The sequence below is a fragment of the Maylandia zebra genome, linkage group LG14 (genome assembly GCF_041146795.1).
Source record: "Maylandia zebra isolate NMK-2024a linkage group LG14, Mzebra_GT3a, whole genome shotgun sequence".
NCBI lineage: Eukaryota > Metazoa > Chordata > Actinopteri > Cichliformes > Cichlidae > Maylandia > Maylandia zebra.
This window is the reverse complement of record NC_135180.1, coordinates 22,730,355-22,749,294: the sequence shown is the minus strand read 5'-3', so window position 1 is coordinate 22,749,294 and position 18,940 is coordinate 22,730,355. Positions and strand designations below refer to the sequence as shown.

At 38.6% G+C, this 18,940-nt stretch overlaps 1 protein-coding gene across 1 annotated transcript; it reads right to left on the bottom strand.

Annotated features, from left to right (window-relative positions):
• Positions 1-242: 242 nt before the first annotated feature.
• LOC101476091 (prolactin-releasing peptide receptor) lies at positions 243-13,981 on the bottom strand. Its single transcript, XM_004544062.3, has 4 exons — positions 13,811-13,981; positions 2,661-3,139; positions 1,984-2,381; positions 243-1,163 (listed from the first exon to the last, which is right to left on the bottom strand). The coding sequence occupies exons 2-4, from the start codon at positions 3,121-3,123 to the stop codon at positions 945-947; spliced, it is 1,080 nt and encodes a 359-aa protein (XP_004544119.1). The 5' UTR covers positions 3,124-3,139; positions 13,811-13,981; the 3' UTR covers positions 243-944.
• Positions 13,982-18,940: the final 4,959 nt, after the last annotated feature.

The window sequence follows — 18,940 nt, the reverse complement described above, 5'->3', positions numbered from 1 at the left end:
AATTATCTAATAATTAATTATTGTGCCAGTCTCTTTTGTCAGGTAGAGCCAGAGCACTTAACATTTAACTATGAGCTCTCACTCAAGTAAATCCTTTATTAATTTGGTATTGATAAGATGTAATTGAAGACGATTTCCAATACTGCTGCAAGGTGTCATATACAGTAAGATGCATTTTTATCATTATTGCATATACTGTGGTTTTGACCTGCAGAAAATGAAGAGACTGCATACAGCATGTATGCAAAAACACAAATATATATTTATTTACACATACAACACACTTAGACTGTACCACCTAATTACGTTTAATAAACCTAAAAATAGCCAGCAATTTGTTATCCAATAATATATGTAAATAATTGAATGACATTCAGTTCTGTGGACAACATAAAACCATCATTAGTATTTTCCTGATCCACGTCTGGTTTGAGGAGTTCACTGTACGGTCAGCTCCCTGAAGTCAAGTGTTTAATGTTTAAGCAAACCGGTCCATGTAACCAGAGTTAACACCCATGATCTCAAGCTCAAGCATAAGTCTGCTACAGCTGAATACTGTTTATACCCCCGCTGGCCTTTTCAAAGCTGCAGCGTCTGCGTAGCCTCTGCAGCACTGCCATCTAAGCACAACACAGGGATCCCAGTGGACTCTTCACTGGTCTTCTTTTTCTTTACCATCATTGGATTTCTTTGTAAGCAGTGTTTTTTTTTAGTTGTTTTTTTTTTAGCTACTACCTTTGGAGATGCTACAAGAAAGGACTAAATGCCATGACGTCACAACATGCTGGTAAAGCATGAAGAAAATGGTTTAAATAAATTTTGAACAGCCTCATTGTATTCTCCTGGATGTCTCAGACATTAACGCTCATGCTGGGGTGCAGGTGCTAGCTTGCGGATAAGAATGGGCTCTGCATATCAAGAGCTGCTACAGTCGCATTGTGGGTTCAACTGGATCTCTCCACCATCCTTCTCTGGTGGTTATGGCAAGGACAGAGATAACCTTTGAGGTGCATTCGCACCTTGCTGTGCAGTGAGGCATAAATGAAAGGGTTGTAACATGCAGAACTCATAGCCACTAAGTGGCAACATACTTGTAAGACATTTATGTAGCGCTTGCCCATAATATGGAAGTCCGGGTCCAAGTCCAGCAACAGGTTCAGCACCTACAAAACACAATGGAAAAAGTTGTTATTGCATCGAATCAGCACTGACTTCTTAAACTATTAGGAACATTTTTGAAAAAGTCTGACCAAGCTGCTCCTCTCTTTCTGCCTAGAAAATCACAAATTAGAAGGCAGCTTGAACTGTGGTAATGGATTTCAGAAATGTGAAATTTGCCAGCATAATTAGATTTGGTTGAACGCTAATACTAAATCATTCCACGTCACAAGTTAAGTTTCAGTGTTTAGCAGCAGGATTTGCAACATGCCAACTGCAATTTATAAAACCAGATCATTTCACTTTTGACTCATTTGGACACGTTTCACTAGCCATGACAAATACCCTTCTCCTAAGTCATGAAGGAGCCTTGCAGAAGCCACGAATTTATCAATTTGCATGCAACATTGACTTTAGAAATGCGACTCTACCAACACTTACGATCTGCATTTAAGCAGTGCACGCAAAGTGCTTTTAGTGAAACAAGGCTCTGAGTGTTTGCAGCCATATTGCAGTGTCAACTTTTCCTTCCAGTTCAATAATGTGACAATGAAATCCTAATCTGTTAGCCTTTTACATGGCTCATTGTGGACATAATATTGGCTTTGTGGACACAAATATCTGATGTTGGGTTTCCATAGTTAATGATGCATAAAATTGAATCATCCTAATAGTAGTTAAACCTGCAGTTTTGCATCATTTTGCTGCTATTGAGGTTATGAGTTTCGAACAGATACATATAGAAAAATGTTACTTTCTTTGTCTAATGCCTATAGATAAGGATTAATGGAGTAATGGTTAGAATTCATCAATGTCTTGAATCACCTGGAGAGGCAGCCAACACAGGGCAAAGGCCAGCACTGAGGCCACCAGCAGAGAGAACGTCTTCTTCCTCCTTTGGCTCCAGCGCTGCTGACTGTTTGATGGCTCCCCAGGCACTGAATAGCGCTTCAAACTGATAGTAATGGCACAGTAGGATACGCTAACTGACAGCAGTGGGATCATATACGAGGTTATTAAAATGAAGCAAGAGTAGAGAAGCCGCAGATTGCCACTATTTGGCCAGAATTCTTCACACACTACCAGGTCAATGCCCGTGGGCCGCAGGTCCAGGTAGTCTGTGTAGTACGATGGAGGTGCGGCCAGGGCCAAAGATAAAAGCCAGACACCCAAAGTCACTGCACCGCAACCCCACACAGAAATCCTCCTCCGTACTGGATGAGCTGAGACAAGGAAAAAATACAGATATAGTATATATTAGGTAAAAACAATAAGGATGTTATTTCATACCGAAATTAAAGTGGCCATGTATAGAAGTGTGTAAAAATTAGAGAAGTCTCTAATTATTTTAGCTTGGTCATCTCAGTATCAGGAGACTAAATCTGTGTGTGGTCAATTTGCATTTCGCATTACAGAAAACACATTTTGGAATATAGTAAGGTTAACTTTTGAACGTACAGTAAATTACTGCTAATCAGTAATGGTAATGTCAAGTCCCTTACCTACAACAATATAGCGGTCCACAGCAATAGCAGTAAGTGAAAGCACTGATGCAAAGACTGTGGCACACTGCAGCAAGGGAACCAAATGGCAGAAAGGTCTTCCAAAAGCCCAGCCATGGCTGTCGAAGGCGTAAGACACTGTCAGCGGAACACAAGTCAAACACATCAACAGGTCACCTGCTGCTAAGTTACCGATGAAAAAGTTGGTGGCATTGTGGAGTTTCTTGTCAGCCAGGATGCAAGCCAAAAGGAAGGAGTTTCCAACAACAGCTACTACCACTACAAGGCAGTACAGAGGCAGGAAGAGAGGCTTGTATCGCTGAAGGAGCTCTATGCCTATGAACATGTCCAAGGGGTCGCTGTGGTTGAGTCCTTGGTCTTTGTTTCCTTCTATTCTTGCTCGTGATGTTTCATGACTTGTGTTGCCAGTCATACTGAAATCCTTGTCCATGAAGACATCCATGTCTCTGCACGCCAGCCTTAAAAAAGACACCATCAACAGTTATCCAATAAATACTGCATGGAAAATCAGCCATTGATTTTTGTAGTCTTCAGGGATCCAGTAGACTGACAACATAATAACGCTGAAGTGACAGAATTCAATTATAGTGGGTAAAAATTCATTAACCTAAATAACTTTATGTTTGCAGCAAATTTATAGGAACAATTTCTCCAGTGGTGAAGTATGTGTAATATAAATAGTGTTCATAGAGAGTTTTTTCAATGCAGGTTTTCAAGGTTGCTAGCTGCATATGTAAAATGCAACTTCCCATTCTGATAATGGCACATTAACTCAATTATGTTTGGAAAGTTGACTAAAACCATAACAAACGTTGGTTCCTTTATAACTTTACAGTACAACCACAGCTCTGTTGTATCACTCTCTTCCTTGAAAGTATATTGAGGCTGAAAAAAGGCACCAGGACTCCTTTACATTTGTGAAGATGTTTCACTTCTCATCCAAGAGGTTTGTTCAGTTCTAAAAACAAATCGTGGAGAATCCCACGTAACCCTGAACACAGAATGTAGATATCTGTACTCTGCATGTTAGTAAGCTAGATGACCTTGTTGCATACTGAGTCTTTAATGTGAATGAGCTATGTCTTGTGGCTTTTCAGCTTCTCATTTCACCACATTGACTAATATGTTGTTTTGATCCAAAAGTCACCTGTTAGTGATGGATCTTGATCTAATGTGTACTCCTGTATATTATCTCTTAGTTCTAAGTGCCACGAAGGTGCTTATCTGTGACAGCAGTTAAAAATGGTGGATCTGATTCACCTTAGCAAATATGTCATCAGACTCATAGTTCATGATCTTCATGCCAGTGCAGAGGTTTGATTTATTTTGTGCATGAATCAGGATACTAAAAACTCACCTGCATAATTCTTCTGAAACTGTTATAGGAAGAAATGAATAATGTCTAAGTTACTTTCTTGTGTATGAGGTTTGAGAATAAATGGCTTCTTTTGAGAAATGATTTAAAAGATTTACTGAGTTATCCAGTGATCCACTTTTTTTTCCATCACCTTGGATTTTTTTTCAATGTAATGTATCATGCACTAGAATATTATACGCCTTCCTTTCCCTTAGAATAACTGACAACTCCCAGTTCTAGGCACCGCTAGCCCAAATGCAGTTATTAGAAGCGGATTATCCACAGACCAAAAAGATCATAAAGAAGAAATGACTATGTACACCTCTAAAACTTTATTTTGCATGAATTTTATGTCTTAGATAAATCATTAATCTGTGATTGTTATGGATAGATGAGTGGTAATATGAGGGTGTTTTTAATCTAATAACAATTTACTACACAACAGGGTGCACGGACATGCCCAGACATCTCGGGACTGGTTTCAGGAATATGTCACTCAAGGTATGATCATCATTCAGGGTAATAATAACATATATAATACTGGGTATTACAACTGTGCTTAACGGTCTTTTCACCTTGGGATTCTGTGTATGTGTGTATGCATTCATGACAAATCTTAACATCCTAGGACCAGGCGTCCACATATGTGGACATCACATTTTGGGATGTCTAGACCAAAATAATAAATTCTGCTCTACAAGGGAGGGATATCCACTTACAAGGACATCATGCTGCCACCGTTCTATCGAAATTTTAAACATATGTCCTCATATGTGGATCAAATTTTTCTCAGAAACAAAAAACAGGTAAAAAAAACCAAATCTGGAAATTTTTTGTTTTTACATTCATCAGGTCCCAACATGCCCAAATATCAAAGAGAAATTAAAAATGCATGCCATGGAAGAGTTCGGGTCTTAGGAGGTTAATCGTGGAGATAATTACTGGAGTGAATGCTAGCAAGTGTTTTTTTTTTTTTTTTATGTCTGACAGTTTACTCAACACAGTAGTGTCACATTGTTGCTAACTAATTTTAGACCCGACCTTGCCTTGGGGCTTGCATTTTCCTAAGAATGAGGAAGTACATGAATGGACAGTACTGTGCAAAAGTCTTCCCTTATTTCTTTATATTTTGCTTCCAAGCAACCTGAAACTCTTGTATTTTTTAAAAAATGGTCTTGATCAGTTGTTTTCCAAGATTTCTGAAGGTCTTTCAGCAATTTGTTTTTTTCTGTTTTTGTTTTTTTTGTTTTTACATTGGCTATTTTTTTCTCAGTCCAGTTCTTATACCTGTTCATTTATAGAGGAATGTTTTTTTGTGTGTGTTAAGCCACTTAACACTGATCTTTGAATGATTCAAACATTACATAAAAAAGGCCTAACCAAACAAGGGAACTAGTGTTGTCTCTACACATAATGAAAACTTATCAATCAATCAATCAATCAATCAATCAATCAATCAATCAATCAATCAATCAATCAATCAATCAATCAATCAATCAATCAGTCTTTATTTATAAAGCACTTTTCATACAAAAAAATGTAGCACAAAGTGCTTTACATAGTTAAAAGCAGCCAACCCCACCCTCCAACTCACTCCCCACACTCTCATTAACATAAATGATGTGAATACACACATATATCCCCCCCCCCCCCCCCCCCCCCCCACACACACACACACACACACACACACACACACACACACGCGCACACTTAAAGAGTAAAAATTGGGCTGGGTTCGCATGAGCCAATTTTTAATTATATCTTTACGCCCTTTGTTACTGCTAAAACACAATTTGTTTCAGTTTCTTTTTGTTTCTTTGATTTTATAAATAAAAACACAGTTTGACATGTGTAAAAGAATATTATTGCACAAACAAGGAGACTGCCAAAGAGCAAATGAACAGTAAATTAAATTTATTTCATGAAGAAACTGGAAAAATCCATCAAAGAATCTAACACAGGACTTGAGACATGCATCTAGCCTTTTAATTGAGCCATCTACTGTTCACCAAAGCCTCATCAGAAATGGTCTCAGAGCACCTGTGGCTTTTAAGAAGCCATTCTTGAAGAAGGGAAACAGGGAGAAAAGGCTGAAGTATACGAAATTTAAAAAGAATTAGAGTGAAAGTCAGTGGTAACAGGTCTTATAGGTTGAATACAAATTTAAAATTATTGGTTCAGATTGTTTTTGGTATGCAGGAAGGAGGTCAGGGGAGGTCAACAGTGAGTGTCTACAGCCATCTGTAAAGCATGATACCCGATCAGAGGCCTCCTCCTTTATAATAATAGCTCTTTCTTTGTACAGCGAGGAAGAGAGCAAATATTGCCAGAGACCTACAAAATGACCTCCAGTAGGCTGCTCTTGTGGATGCTTCTTACCAAAATTAGACTCCGTTAGGGTGGCATGAAGGCCCATCATCCTTTAGTGTGATAGTCCAGCACCATACAGTCTGAATGGCAGAGCCATTTGCCAGAGAACACCAGAACTGGCACCTCTGATGCCCCACAGATGGGAGCAGGTCCACACTGAACACAGCTATAAAAGAATCTGGAGACACCGTGGTAAACCTTACACCACATGTGTGGCAACTGTAAAGTGTGTTTTCTTTTACGCCCAAATATCTGCCAATGTACTTTTTCGTATAAAGCTTTATTTGTTTATTTATTATTCTGTTTACACATTATTTTAGTTGCCGTGAGGGGCCAAAATAAGCTGTCAACGACACATTACTGCCAATTCTGCAGAAGAAGCGAGTGAAGTAGACAGAGCAAGGTGTGGGAGTTAAAGAGAGTCTGTGCAGCTTTACCGACAGCGCAGATGGCAACAACTGACTAATGTGTGCATGGACCAAGTAAGTAGTGTAACGACTTAGTTCAAAGCCAGGACCTCCACTCCATCACGGCAAGCTTGTCAAATGATGATGTCAGGGCTGAGATGAGGGTGGAGCTGCAGAATGAGAGCAGTAGTGCTGGATTACTGTTGCTTTGTACAATGAAAGTGAGAGGGCTCTAAAGATTAAAGCCACATACAAAGAACTACGTACAGAGCAAGTTTGAAAATATGGCACAGAGTAAAAAGAAAATAATTTTCTAATGAAACCTGTTTAGATAACTAACTAAATAAAACTGGGTATTTACAAAAAAGAGGAAGGTAATATTGCAGTCAGGGAGTTTACAGATCACTGTTGCAAATATCCAGTGTGAGAGAAAATCCAAAGAAAACTAAGGTGCCTTTAAGGAGGTCTGTCAGCAGGAACAAATTGATCATATTTGGTGGTGATGTACACTAGGTAAAAAGGTGCAGAGAAGGATACAGAACCTGCCGGGTAGCTGAAAGACTTTATGAATAAGGGACATGTCATGACCTCAAAAAAAAAAGCAAAAAAGTCCCAAAATGACCCAAAACCAAAGCTTAGCTCCCCCAGCACTCATGTAAGTCCCCACAAAGTGAGAGAAGGAGTATTAAAAAATCCCCAGTCACAAAACAAAGGGAACGACTGTCTAAATCATACAAGCCTTACACGAAACACAAATGGTAGAGCTGAAAATGCCTTGTTTGTAAAGAAGAGTTGCTGGATATGAAAGCTGCCAGTGGGTGAGAAATCCCCTTATCAGTGTGTATCAAGACTAACCTTAAACTTTATGATCCAAAGGCTAAAATAATAGGGCTGATGAGATTCCAGTTCCAGTAATAGTGAGTATGTACAGAGTACATAGACCACTATTAGTGTCTATGAGGAGATATTGAATGAAACAGAAAAATGACTCGTGATTTTGAAGGCTTAGCCAAAGAACTAGTGGACAATGCTACGGCTAATTCTCCCATTTGTAACATTGAATGACCAAAATTTACAAAATCAATTATATTTTTATTCAGTGTGAAAAGAAAAACAGACTAAGACTATGAATTTGGCGGCAGCGCAATTACAGAGGTCAAGAAAGGAGGCTATTTTCCCTTGAACTTGTATAGGACCAGCAGCCTTTTTTCCATTACAGCTATTGCCATCTGGTATTTCTAGCACTCACATGGGCCGTTACAGACAGTTTAGAGGCAGTGATAATAACTCTGTCACTTATGTGTTGAGCACAGCTAAACTGAAGTCACAGGGCATCACTGGTTGACCGAGCTGTGTGATTTTAACAGAACTCTGACATTCTGTACAGATGCAGACTTCCTGTCCTGTAAATCTGTGAGTATGGGCTGTCCATGTAAAGAACAGTGCTCCCCTGAAGTATTAGGTTCCATACTTAGTGCAGTTTAGACTCAAAAGCACTTGGACTTGATCTCAGCTATTACAGCTATTAGCCTACACATTCAAGAGATAACTGCACAAAGCGAGCCAGATATAAAAATAACACAGACTGAGTTCTTGCAAGTGCAGTTTCAGGACCCTGCCATATCCCATGTCCCCCACCTGAAGATGTCTGGGTGGAAACCATACAAGGATTTATAATTGATATGTTCTCCCTTTTTTCTTTATCCTTTGGCTTTCCTGCTAAAAAAAAAGACTAGATGGTGAAGAATTTGAGAACCAGCTATTCGGGCAGGTGCAGAAAGATTAAAGCATTGCAAATTAACAAACAACTTCTTTTCACTCAGAGTGGAACGCAACAGAAAGATTTAATTGGATCTTGCTATCAATGCCCTGGACTTTTTATAAGGAAAAAAGGGAAATTGCAGTGGCTATGTAAACAAAGTCGTACACACCCATAACTGCACAACCAGTGAAGCGCCTGAGTACTCTCCCTTTTATTTGCTTTATGATACAAATCACCATCTGCCAGTTGATCTTATTTTTTGCGATTAATGATGCGGAAGAGTGTAACTCTCAACTGCAATATCCTCTAAAGTGGCAACAACAAATGAAAGCAGATTATGACATTGCATCCAAAAATATCCAAAGGTCTACAGCAAGAGTAAAACTTACATACTGTGATCAAAGGAGCTAGAGTACAGTTCTTTCACCTTTTGACATAGTCCTCATGTCAGAGCATTGTGGGTTTGGCAAAAGGCACTTGTACTGGGGAGATCTAATGCATATTGTGATCTTGCGAATGGGAGAAAATGTGCAGTAAAGGCTTAACATAGCAGAGAGAGAATCTGAGGCCTCCATTGCAACATGAGCTTTTGAGGAACAATTACAGAGTACTGTGTACTATGTTGATCAAAAGAAAGCACATTATGCCAAATTAAATTAAATACCAGAGGACCCAGCGAGCTCAGATGAAACGAAACATTACTAAGCAGAGGATCAGAGGTTTGGTGTTAGCTTTTTTGGGCTGATTTTGAATCTTGCTCTCAAAAGGTTGATGATTTTGTATTTCCAGTGACATCTTATTGCTCTCAATAAATTACATTGTCTTTTATCAGTAAAGATTTTCAACTTGACTATTTCTTTCTTTAAAATGTGACATATGAGTCAATTGTTCCCTTAAGTTTTTTTTTAAGCAGATCATGACTTGTAATAGACTGGTCTTCATCTACTAACAAAAACAACATGCCCAGTTCCAACTTAATTGTTTGCTGTGGATACTGAGTGCAAAGTGTTCCAGGAGACAATGCACACCAGTCAGGACAGAGCTTTCACAGAGGAACAAAAACAAAGCATCAGCCTCCTTCTGTGTACAGGGAAACACATTACCATTCAGAACACTAACTCAAATATTTATGTGTCATACATTTTATTTGTTTTCCAGGAAGGTGCCTGGATAAACTTAAGGTTTTCCCTGAACAAGACGGAAGTTTAAACATCTGGTAGCTGAATTCTACTCAGTAATCTATGAATAATGCATTTTTCAGTTTTTTATTCTTACTGTAGTCTGCAGCAACTGCATTTAAACAGTATATATGGGGGTAAAACATTTAGCATTTAGCATACTTTTATCTATTGCTCCTTTCCTAACTCTGTGTTCACACATAACGTAATGCAAATTTGTGAGGCATGTTATGGACTTGCACTTAAAGAACACTTAAGACTTGCTGACCACTCACAGCGAGATGAGTGAGTGAGAAAGTGAATGGAGCAATGCAATCAGGAGCAACTTAAAAATAGAATTCACTTCATCCACCGAAAGACATTCATCTCAAGTTCAGTGGCAGCCCATCCAATAGTTTTGGAGAGACTTCCTAAACATGATGGTGACACAAAAGGAAAATTTAAAATTGGAGTACAAAATTCATGGCAATCCAGACTAGTAGCACTGACATCCCCAGAAGCAAACATCAAATGCTAGTTTTTGCAGTGCAGTTTGTGCAGCTGAATGGGTTGATGCTTTCCAGTCAGTAGGTGTCAGACCAATTCAATATGAGCAGAAGATTATAGGCTGACATGTGTGACCTTTCCAGAGCATGCATTACTTGTACCAGCTTTAAAAAATTTTGCAAAAATTCTTATTTCTGCAGTGCACACACATCAATAAGTAAAAGATTCACCATCACAGCCAAAAGAAATCACAATTTATGAGTCACTTTTAGCCACTGATATTAAATCCTGTCTGACAATTTTTCAAAGGGTCATGATCCCAGTCAGGCTGAAATTAAGCCCATGGCGAAGCTGCTGTAGAATGCTAAGATCCTCAAGATGGAATCTGCCTCTCAGGCTTTTGTATAAAGAATAAAGAACACAATAAAATATCAGTATTTTAATTAAGGCCGAGCTCTGAAAGGTGGGAGCACATCTGAGCTATCTGTCCCTTCGCACAGAGAACAAATGTTTCAGACTGTTGATACAATCGTTAGTAGAAAGATCCACTCTAGTGAATCAGTCAGCTCACTCAGCATGTTTGACAATTTTCCATGTTAAATTCAGAACCTGTTAGTACCATCACTTGCTTAGCAGCATTCGCCACTTTGGAGCTTGCTAGACTCGCTGGCAGACCGCTCTGTGTTACATTTACAAATTTGTTCTGCACGTGCCAATAATCAAGAGCAGGAATATGTTTTCTCATCCCATCTGGCCTCACTCTATCTACCTTATCTGACAGCTTGAAAGAAATCTACCCTTGCCTAGTAACACTGTTGCCATGGCCTTTGTGGAAGCCATCCAGACCCTGCAGCTAATTTGTGAAGCGTGATGGGAATTGAGAACCCTCAAAATGCAAAACAGGAAGAGCAACTCCTTTAGACTCTCTCGCACCCCAGTTTGTCTGCTGTCTTGTCCTTATTTTTCTTTACGTTGACCTTTTTGTGGCCTCTCTGACTCTACTGACATTTCCTAACCCAAAACTGATAAAACTCTTGTATTTCTGTCATTCTGAGGCTGCTGAGGCATCCTGAGAGAAAAAGAGGCAGAGGTTGGACAAATATGAGACACAAATGAGGTCAAGGTTCAGTCTATGAAATTCTGATGAGGTAGCTTAATGGTGTCCCTCATTATTTGAATTAAGAATGTAGGCTTGCTCCTGGACGACATTATTGCCTGTTGATGATTCCAGTGCAGACCCCTCAGCGACTGCTGGCCTAACAACTTTGGATGGCATATTTTTGTCTCTACACACAAGACGCTCTGTGTGAACTGGTGCTGTTGCGAAAGTCTAAGCTAGATCCTATCTTAAAACATCCTCAAGACAGTAACAGTGGAATTATAAACAGCAGCATTACTGTCTTTCTTAGTCTGCAGGGCTAATGATTGACTCCTAAATGTTTATGACCTTCTGACCCTTTAATTAAGAGAGGTCAGAGCCTGCCTAATAGTATTGGCTCTGTCTAGGAACAACTTAAGACTTGTCCAGACACACACATATAAACATTCAGTGATTGCAAGGGGCAGAAAAATTTACACTTACCTATGGGTATGATGAATTAAAACTAAAAGACGTAACCATTTCTTTCCAGTTAAGAAGATCTTTTTAGAAGAAAGCATTTAGAGCATGTTATAGCCAACAAAACAGATTCTCCCTATCTGGCTATTCTATTGCCACATCCATGCAAGGACTTTCAGCAGTTTAATTTCCCAATTTTGTGGTCTTGTTTGCGATCACGTAGTAGTGTTCAACTCAGCATTTTTTATTTTTCCAAAATCCACACATTGTGAAATTCTTTATCCAGGCTCATATTGGCTGTTTCCACATTCACGCAAGAAGAATTTTAGTTCCTGATTTTGTGGTCTTGTTTGCGATCGTGTGTGTGCGCACATGCGTGTGTTTTAACCTAAAAATCTAATACTGTTCAGTATTTGGCTAGGTAATTGTGGCAGTGTGCACCAACCACTCTGCATCTCTATTCAATTAGACATGCACAGAGATGCAAAGTGCTGCAGATGCCATGGAGTACCAGATTTTTTTCCCCACAGATTGTGAATTTATGTGCCTACGCTCATGTTTAGAGAACGCCAGTGCTGATGATGTTTTTTTTTTCATCTAATTTTTTATTATTTCATTCGTTTTTTTGTTGCAAAAAATTAATTCCTCTGTTTTGCTCTGGATACATACGAGCATTATGCAAACTTGAATGAATACAAATTCAGTAGTGTGAGCTGGATTCCCAAAACAAGCAACACAAAAATGAAGTCACATCACTGAAAAATTCAGTACAGTACATTTTTTACCTCTTCACCCACGACGATGACACTTGCTGCACAGCAATCAGCATGTATTGGAAGATGTCGATGTTTGGTAAGTGGGTGCATCTCTAATTTAATACCTTCAGTTTTTTACTTTGATTGACCATAAATGACATATCTTGTATTCTATTGTTAAAGATATACACATACCTATTTTTTGTGTGTTTTATCCAGAAAGTTTGTAATTGTATTTCTGCAAGTTATCATCATCGTAAATTTGTCATGCCCAAGAGAAATGAGTTTGATTCCGTAGCAGTTTAAAATTATAGTTGGCTCTAAATCTTTATTGGTGTTTTGCACGAGTACATTCAATATGAGACCCTGGACTGTGTGTTTTTGTGTTATGTGGATAATTTCTATCTTTGTTTTGTAAAAATCCCTTGATGTAAAATCAATAAGTAATAATAACGTCATAAGTAAATTCATAGAAATGTCATCAAAACTCCTGTATTTTATAAAATGGAAACATTTCTAGTTTGCACCTGAACACCCTTAAATGATTACTAAATAGAGCACAGACACGTTGTTCTAACATGTGTATGCAGTCAGAAGTATGAAATACACCAAGTACCCCACAGCCTGCAGAAATAGTGCGCGTGATGAAAAATATACCAGATTATACAATAATGATTCAGATTTGATGGCTGGCTTTCAGGACTAATAAGCACTGATGCGCCTTGTCACAGATGCCTTCCCTCTATGCTTTTTAATTTGCCTCATTCTCCCCTATAAACACTGTTTGCCAGACTTCGTTCAAACCTGACCAATGGTCTTAATTGCCGATCATCCTAAAGGAACCCACTTTAATGACAGCGTTATTAAGTGACTACGTTAGTACAGCATTTGAGCCCCTTTTCACAGAGAGTTCCTATGACTTTGTCCAGTATGTTCCCTCTGTGATGACTGCTTCATGAAGATATTTATAAAATATATATGCTAATAAAATCTAAAAAAAAATTAAATGACAGCAAACAACTATTAGAATTAGAAGTTCTGCTTTTTAGCAAATAAGACTAAGACACATTATATTTATACGCACTCCTTAATTAAAAACAATCAAAAATAAATATAATAAAAAATAAACATTTCTATAAACATTAGTAAAAAAAAAAAACACTATATGTTTTTGTCCGTTTCTTTACTTGTGTGAATCTGTATTTGTAAATGTCAGTGCATGCAACAAGAGAGAGGATAGAGATAAAACATCTTACCTGTGCAAATTGGAGGCACTTAGAAAATCCCTGTGTGGTATCTCTTCACTTGAGCAAATTAGGTTATTTTCTAGCTATCACCGTTACCCTTTTTCCCCCCCTGCTTCACGCCTTTTCTTTCTTGCCACAGCTCTTAAATCTCTAGTAACAAATGTCGTATTGCAACCTACACAGAAGCCCACACTGGTATGAAGAGTCAGGCAGAGAGATGGTGTTTCTCACTCAGTCTGAGTGAGAGTGACAGAAAGAGGGAGAGAGTAAAAGGGACCTACATAACCTATCTCCCTCAAATCCTTAGAAAAAGAAGTGCCCCCTCCCATGTATTTTCCTTTATTGTGTCTGGCTCCACACTCACTTCGCATGTGCACACTTTGCACGCACAAATGTATCCCTTGCAACATGCTGTGAAGACGTGTGTAGCAAGTTTTTATTTAGCCTCAGGGGTGAGGACAGCCTATTCTTTCTGCTTTATGTGCTCTATAAAAGCCTTGATTGCTGACAGAAACTCCGACACCTAAAAGGGAACAAGAAAGAAAATTAGCACCAGTGTAAAAAAAAAAAAAAAGGGGGGGGGGGGGGGGGGGGGGCGCGATATTTACTGTTTGGTCTTCAGGGAAATGAAGAAGACTCGGTGTCCAGCTGCAATTCTATATATTCAGTATAACCAGATAAGCAACTGAGTTTGATGTAAGCTCACATATACTTGCTGCTTCTGCACAGTTTGCCAAACAATCATAAATTCATCCGTCTATTGTTTTTTATGCCAAATTGACCCTAAACAAAATTAAAAGATTAAAAGTATTAATACTTCTAAAGTCATGTGCTGTCACTCAATTACCAATTCATCTTGCTTTTGCCTTTTGTGATGCAATGTCACCTCAGAGAACTACCTGCTGACACATCAACATAAAAAACATCAAGTAATCATTTGCTGCCTTTTCTCTTCCTTCATTTCCTGCTCTCTCTCACTCTTAAACACGCTCACTCTATATTTCTCTTTTAAAAGCAGCTCTTTATCGCTATTGTTGGGTGTGTGATGAGTATCTAACACTTGAGTACTGACCATTTCTCACTACATCAATTGAGGGCATCAATTCAATACCAGATGGGGCACTCAGTAGAACAAACTATTCTGACAAACCTATTGAGAGGTCTCACTATAAAAGATAAAAAAAAATAGCAGAGTAAAAGGAGACATATAAGGGAAAGCCGTAGATATGGATTGCTATATTTCAGAGGGACTTTATGCAACAGGTCTTTTTGAAGGTGTTGGTAAGAAACAATCCCTGCTTGTTTGGTCTGAGCCACAGCTCTGAAAGCTTGCAAAGAAACAGAAAGGGGAAAAATAAACATAGAGCATCACAAAAAGATAAATGCAAGTTTGGCTGATAAAATGCCAAACATTTAGTTCTTAAAAAGTTTGACAGTTTTGGTTTGCCAGCTCCTAAACGTAACATCTTTCATATGTGGTCATGCATGGCTTTATAATATACTGCTCTGGTTCCTTAGACTAAGTAATTATAGATGCTTCTGTTCTCCACTGATATATGAATAAGCTTTCAGCATTCAGGCTCTGAGGACATAAGCACACATTTATTTAACCTTGTTATCGGTGTGTCCCAGCCGTCTGTGTAATTGAAAGATTGCCTGTGTGTGAAATTACTTTGTTGTAGAGCCATATTGATGTGTCAAGGATTGTATACACATGTAAAATTCATTGTGTGTATACAGTAAACTTTGCTAGCCTATATAACAAGTTTAGCTTTAGGACATGTGGATTTGTCTAATTATAATAATGTTTTCTGCTTCTCAGCTCTGTGAAAAAAGATAGACAATGTTGTTAATTTTAAATGTTGTTAATTGATTTGTTCAAAGTAATTCAGTCACTTTGCCGTAAATGAAGTAGATGGAGATGGTTGAGCACGTGATCCATTGATGACCTGCCTATGGTGTAACCTGCCTATAGTGCAATGTCAGGTGGCTTATGTGCCAGTCTAGTCCAACCTTGTATTGGCTGAGAGGTTAAGAAAATGAATAGATGAATAATATTAATACAACAATTCATGCATCGGTAAAATAAGTGTCATGTATTTGCTCAAGTATGTCCACTGTCTTTATTTCTTTAGCAGAGATTTATTCATTTATTCATCGAGGTTTATTCTCGATGAAGTTGTCCTTGCACTTCCCTACAAAAAGGTCAAGTATGTGACATTGGCGGGCTGATGAATGCATTGACTCAGCATGCTTGCGCAGTGGTCAGGAAGAAAGAAAATGGGAGTGCAATTACAGTAGGAAAGCAATAATCATTATTTTTCTTTTATGGCTCAAAATGGTTTTATTTTGGAAGTTAACTACACAGAAATGGCAAAAGAAAATACTTAAATCACTATCCCAATATGAATGTAGTTGAAGTATCAGTATACTGAACACCAGTTAAGATATTGCTGAATCAATCATATATTAACAAGATTTAACCTTGCAATAGTAAGTAGGGGAAAGTACTCAGATTGCACTGTATAGCCTAGAAAAGTGTAAGTGAGAAAATGTACATCTAAACTTTCTTAAATACAAGCTGTAATATAATCCCGGGATTTGCAATTTGTATAAAATTGAAATGTAGTTATTGCCCTGAACAGTATACTCTTAATATGAATGCATCTGTTAATGTTACATCTGTAGTGACACTGGAACAGATTTGAACTTCTCAAAGTAAAGTCTTCTTTTCAGTAGGAACTGTGGAGGAACTCTGACATTATTTAGGAGAAAGAAAGCACAGAAAACACGACAACAAAACAAAATAGCATTACTTCAGGTAACCTAATGGATAAAAAAAAATACAAAAGTGAAAGCACAACAAGGGCGAAGGGAAAAAAAGACTTAAATGCACTCAAATATAAAACTGAACATTTTTCCTAACATGACGCTGCGCTTTGCAGAAATAAAGAGGACATATTCCTGTGATTGGACGGGCTGATGTCACTTCCCGTTGTTTTCATTTGTGTATCATATAAGCTAATTATGAGAGGATGAAAGAAAAGAATGTGCTAACCATTCTGCCCTATTTTCAACGTAAGACACTAAAAAACTTTCCTTTAGTTTAAGAGGAAGTCAGCCGAGTACTGTGCATATGCGACTGTGGGATTGTGTCATGAGACAGGAAGTGGTCGTTCACCACTGAGAACTTTCCAAAAGTTGTTTTTTTTGTTGTTATGTTTTGTGTTCTTGTGGTATAACAATTTTTTTTTTTTTTGGGGGGGGGGTATGTTTCTTTGAATTGCTGCTGTGTTTTGTTAAGTACTGTGGTGGTTTCCTTGTAGTTGTTTTGTCTGATGGGTTTATGTTTAGCACTTTGTACTCCCTGTACTTTACTCATGACAAAGTGTGCTACAGGGAGACACTAAATTGACACCAAATTGTCCCCACCAGGAAGTGTGTGTGCCTCGCATGACAACTTGGTTGATAATGGTGTCTGTGTGAAATGTGTGTGTGCTGAAAGAGAAAGACATTGTGAAGCTCTTTGTGGAAGTTTAAAAAGTGCTGTTGAACTGCAGTGTGTTAGACTGGGCTTCACGCAATTATTTAAATAAAGCCACTTGGGAAGATTGATGGTGAAATCACTTTTCAATTAAACTTCCTTCTCAAACATTTGAAATGTGACAGTGGTCCCCGAGTATAAAAGCTGACCATGGTTGAGAATCTCTTTTAATGTGTTGTTTTACATAATTTGTAGGTGTATTTTTAAACTAAATATCATGATTTTGGAAAATTTGTTGAAACGTGGGAAACACATAGGTAAAGCAGCATTTCATAGAAAAATGAGATCCCTGCTCAAGAGATAAATGCTGATTTTCACATTTACAGCTACCTTGCCGCTGAAGTACGATGTTTCGAGGGTGTAGCAGTGAAGCATGTCTGCCTTGCTAAATGTCACGGACAGTCTAATTTCGATTCAGTTCCCCTTGAGGACACGTTTTGTAACAAACAGTCATGGCAGATAAAATTGTCTTTCATGACCTGTCTCGGTTCTGAACTCTGTATGTCTGTATTCACACTCCACTGAAGAAGCACTACAGATATGCATCAGGGAAAGAGATTTTAACACATAACTCTTGTGGTTTGTTAGACTGCACCAAATAGGACTGTTTGCCCATCATTATTATTACTGATAGCCCACTGCCTATAAATTAATGTTGCCTCCTGCTGATTTTGTCTTAAAACAAGTCAATGCTGGAGGCTTGGGGACAGAATGAGCAGCGACCTGCAAGGACAAATGAGAATATCATAGTTGGATTGTGTTTGAGAACTGTTGCTTTTGTTAGCTCAGGCACTATTTGCTGCTGTTTACTCTTATCTGGGATGGCAGTAGCTGGATGGGAGCTCTCATTTACAAGGACACAAAGCTAATGCCTTATCACACTGGCCATTTTTGACTGACGCTGGAACTGCCTTGTAGTGCCTTATTGCTTTGTAAGTGCAACAAGCTGGCCATCATTATTGCATTTAAAATAATGTGAGACTGCAGATATTTTAATTGTGCTTTGACCTTCGTTTGACCTTTAGAACATGCACAAATTTTGGATGCTTCGGAGTATTCAGAGTGTTTGTGTTTTGCTGTCATTTTATATTATTATGGTTTATGTTTTAGTTTCATTAGCAGTCTTTAGGTTAGTCTGTCTTGAGTTTCTCTGTGTGTTCTTGTGTCTTGTTTCCCTTTTCTGTTCCCATGTTCCCTTCCTTGTACCATGTTTATCCATGTTTCCCCAGCCCATCATGTCTGTCATGTGCTCCCTCTCTTGTCTGCCTTTCTTCCACTCCTGTGTCAAGTGCATGTATCAGCTTTGTGTTCCATATTTTTCCTGTTTTATTGTGAAAGTCTTATGTTCCATGTTCAGTGTGTTTAGTTCTACTTCCCCTGTCAAGTCTGTCTAATTTGTCTCAGCTGTGTTGCCTGTGTACTTCCTGTTCCCTCATCATTCCTTGGCTGTATCCCAATTCAGGGTCTGCAGCCTTAAAGTACGCAGCCTCAACGGTCCTCAAGGGCCGCATACTCAAAGACCGCTAAGGCCGGAAGTGTGAGGCTTGTGAAATGGGACGGTCTAGCCTCCGTTGCACTGCCCAGGTTGCCTAGCA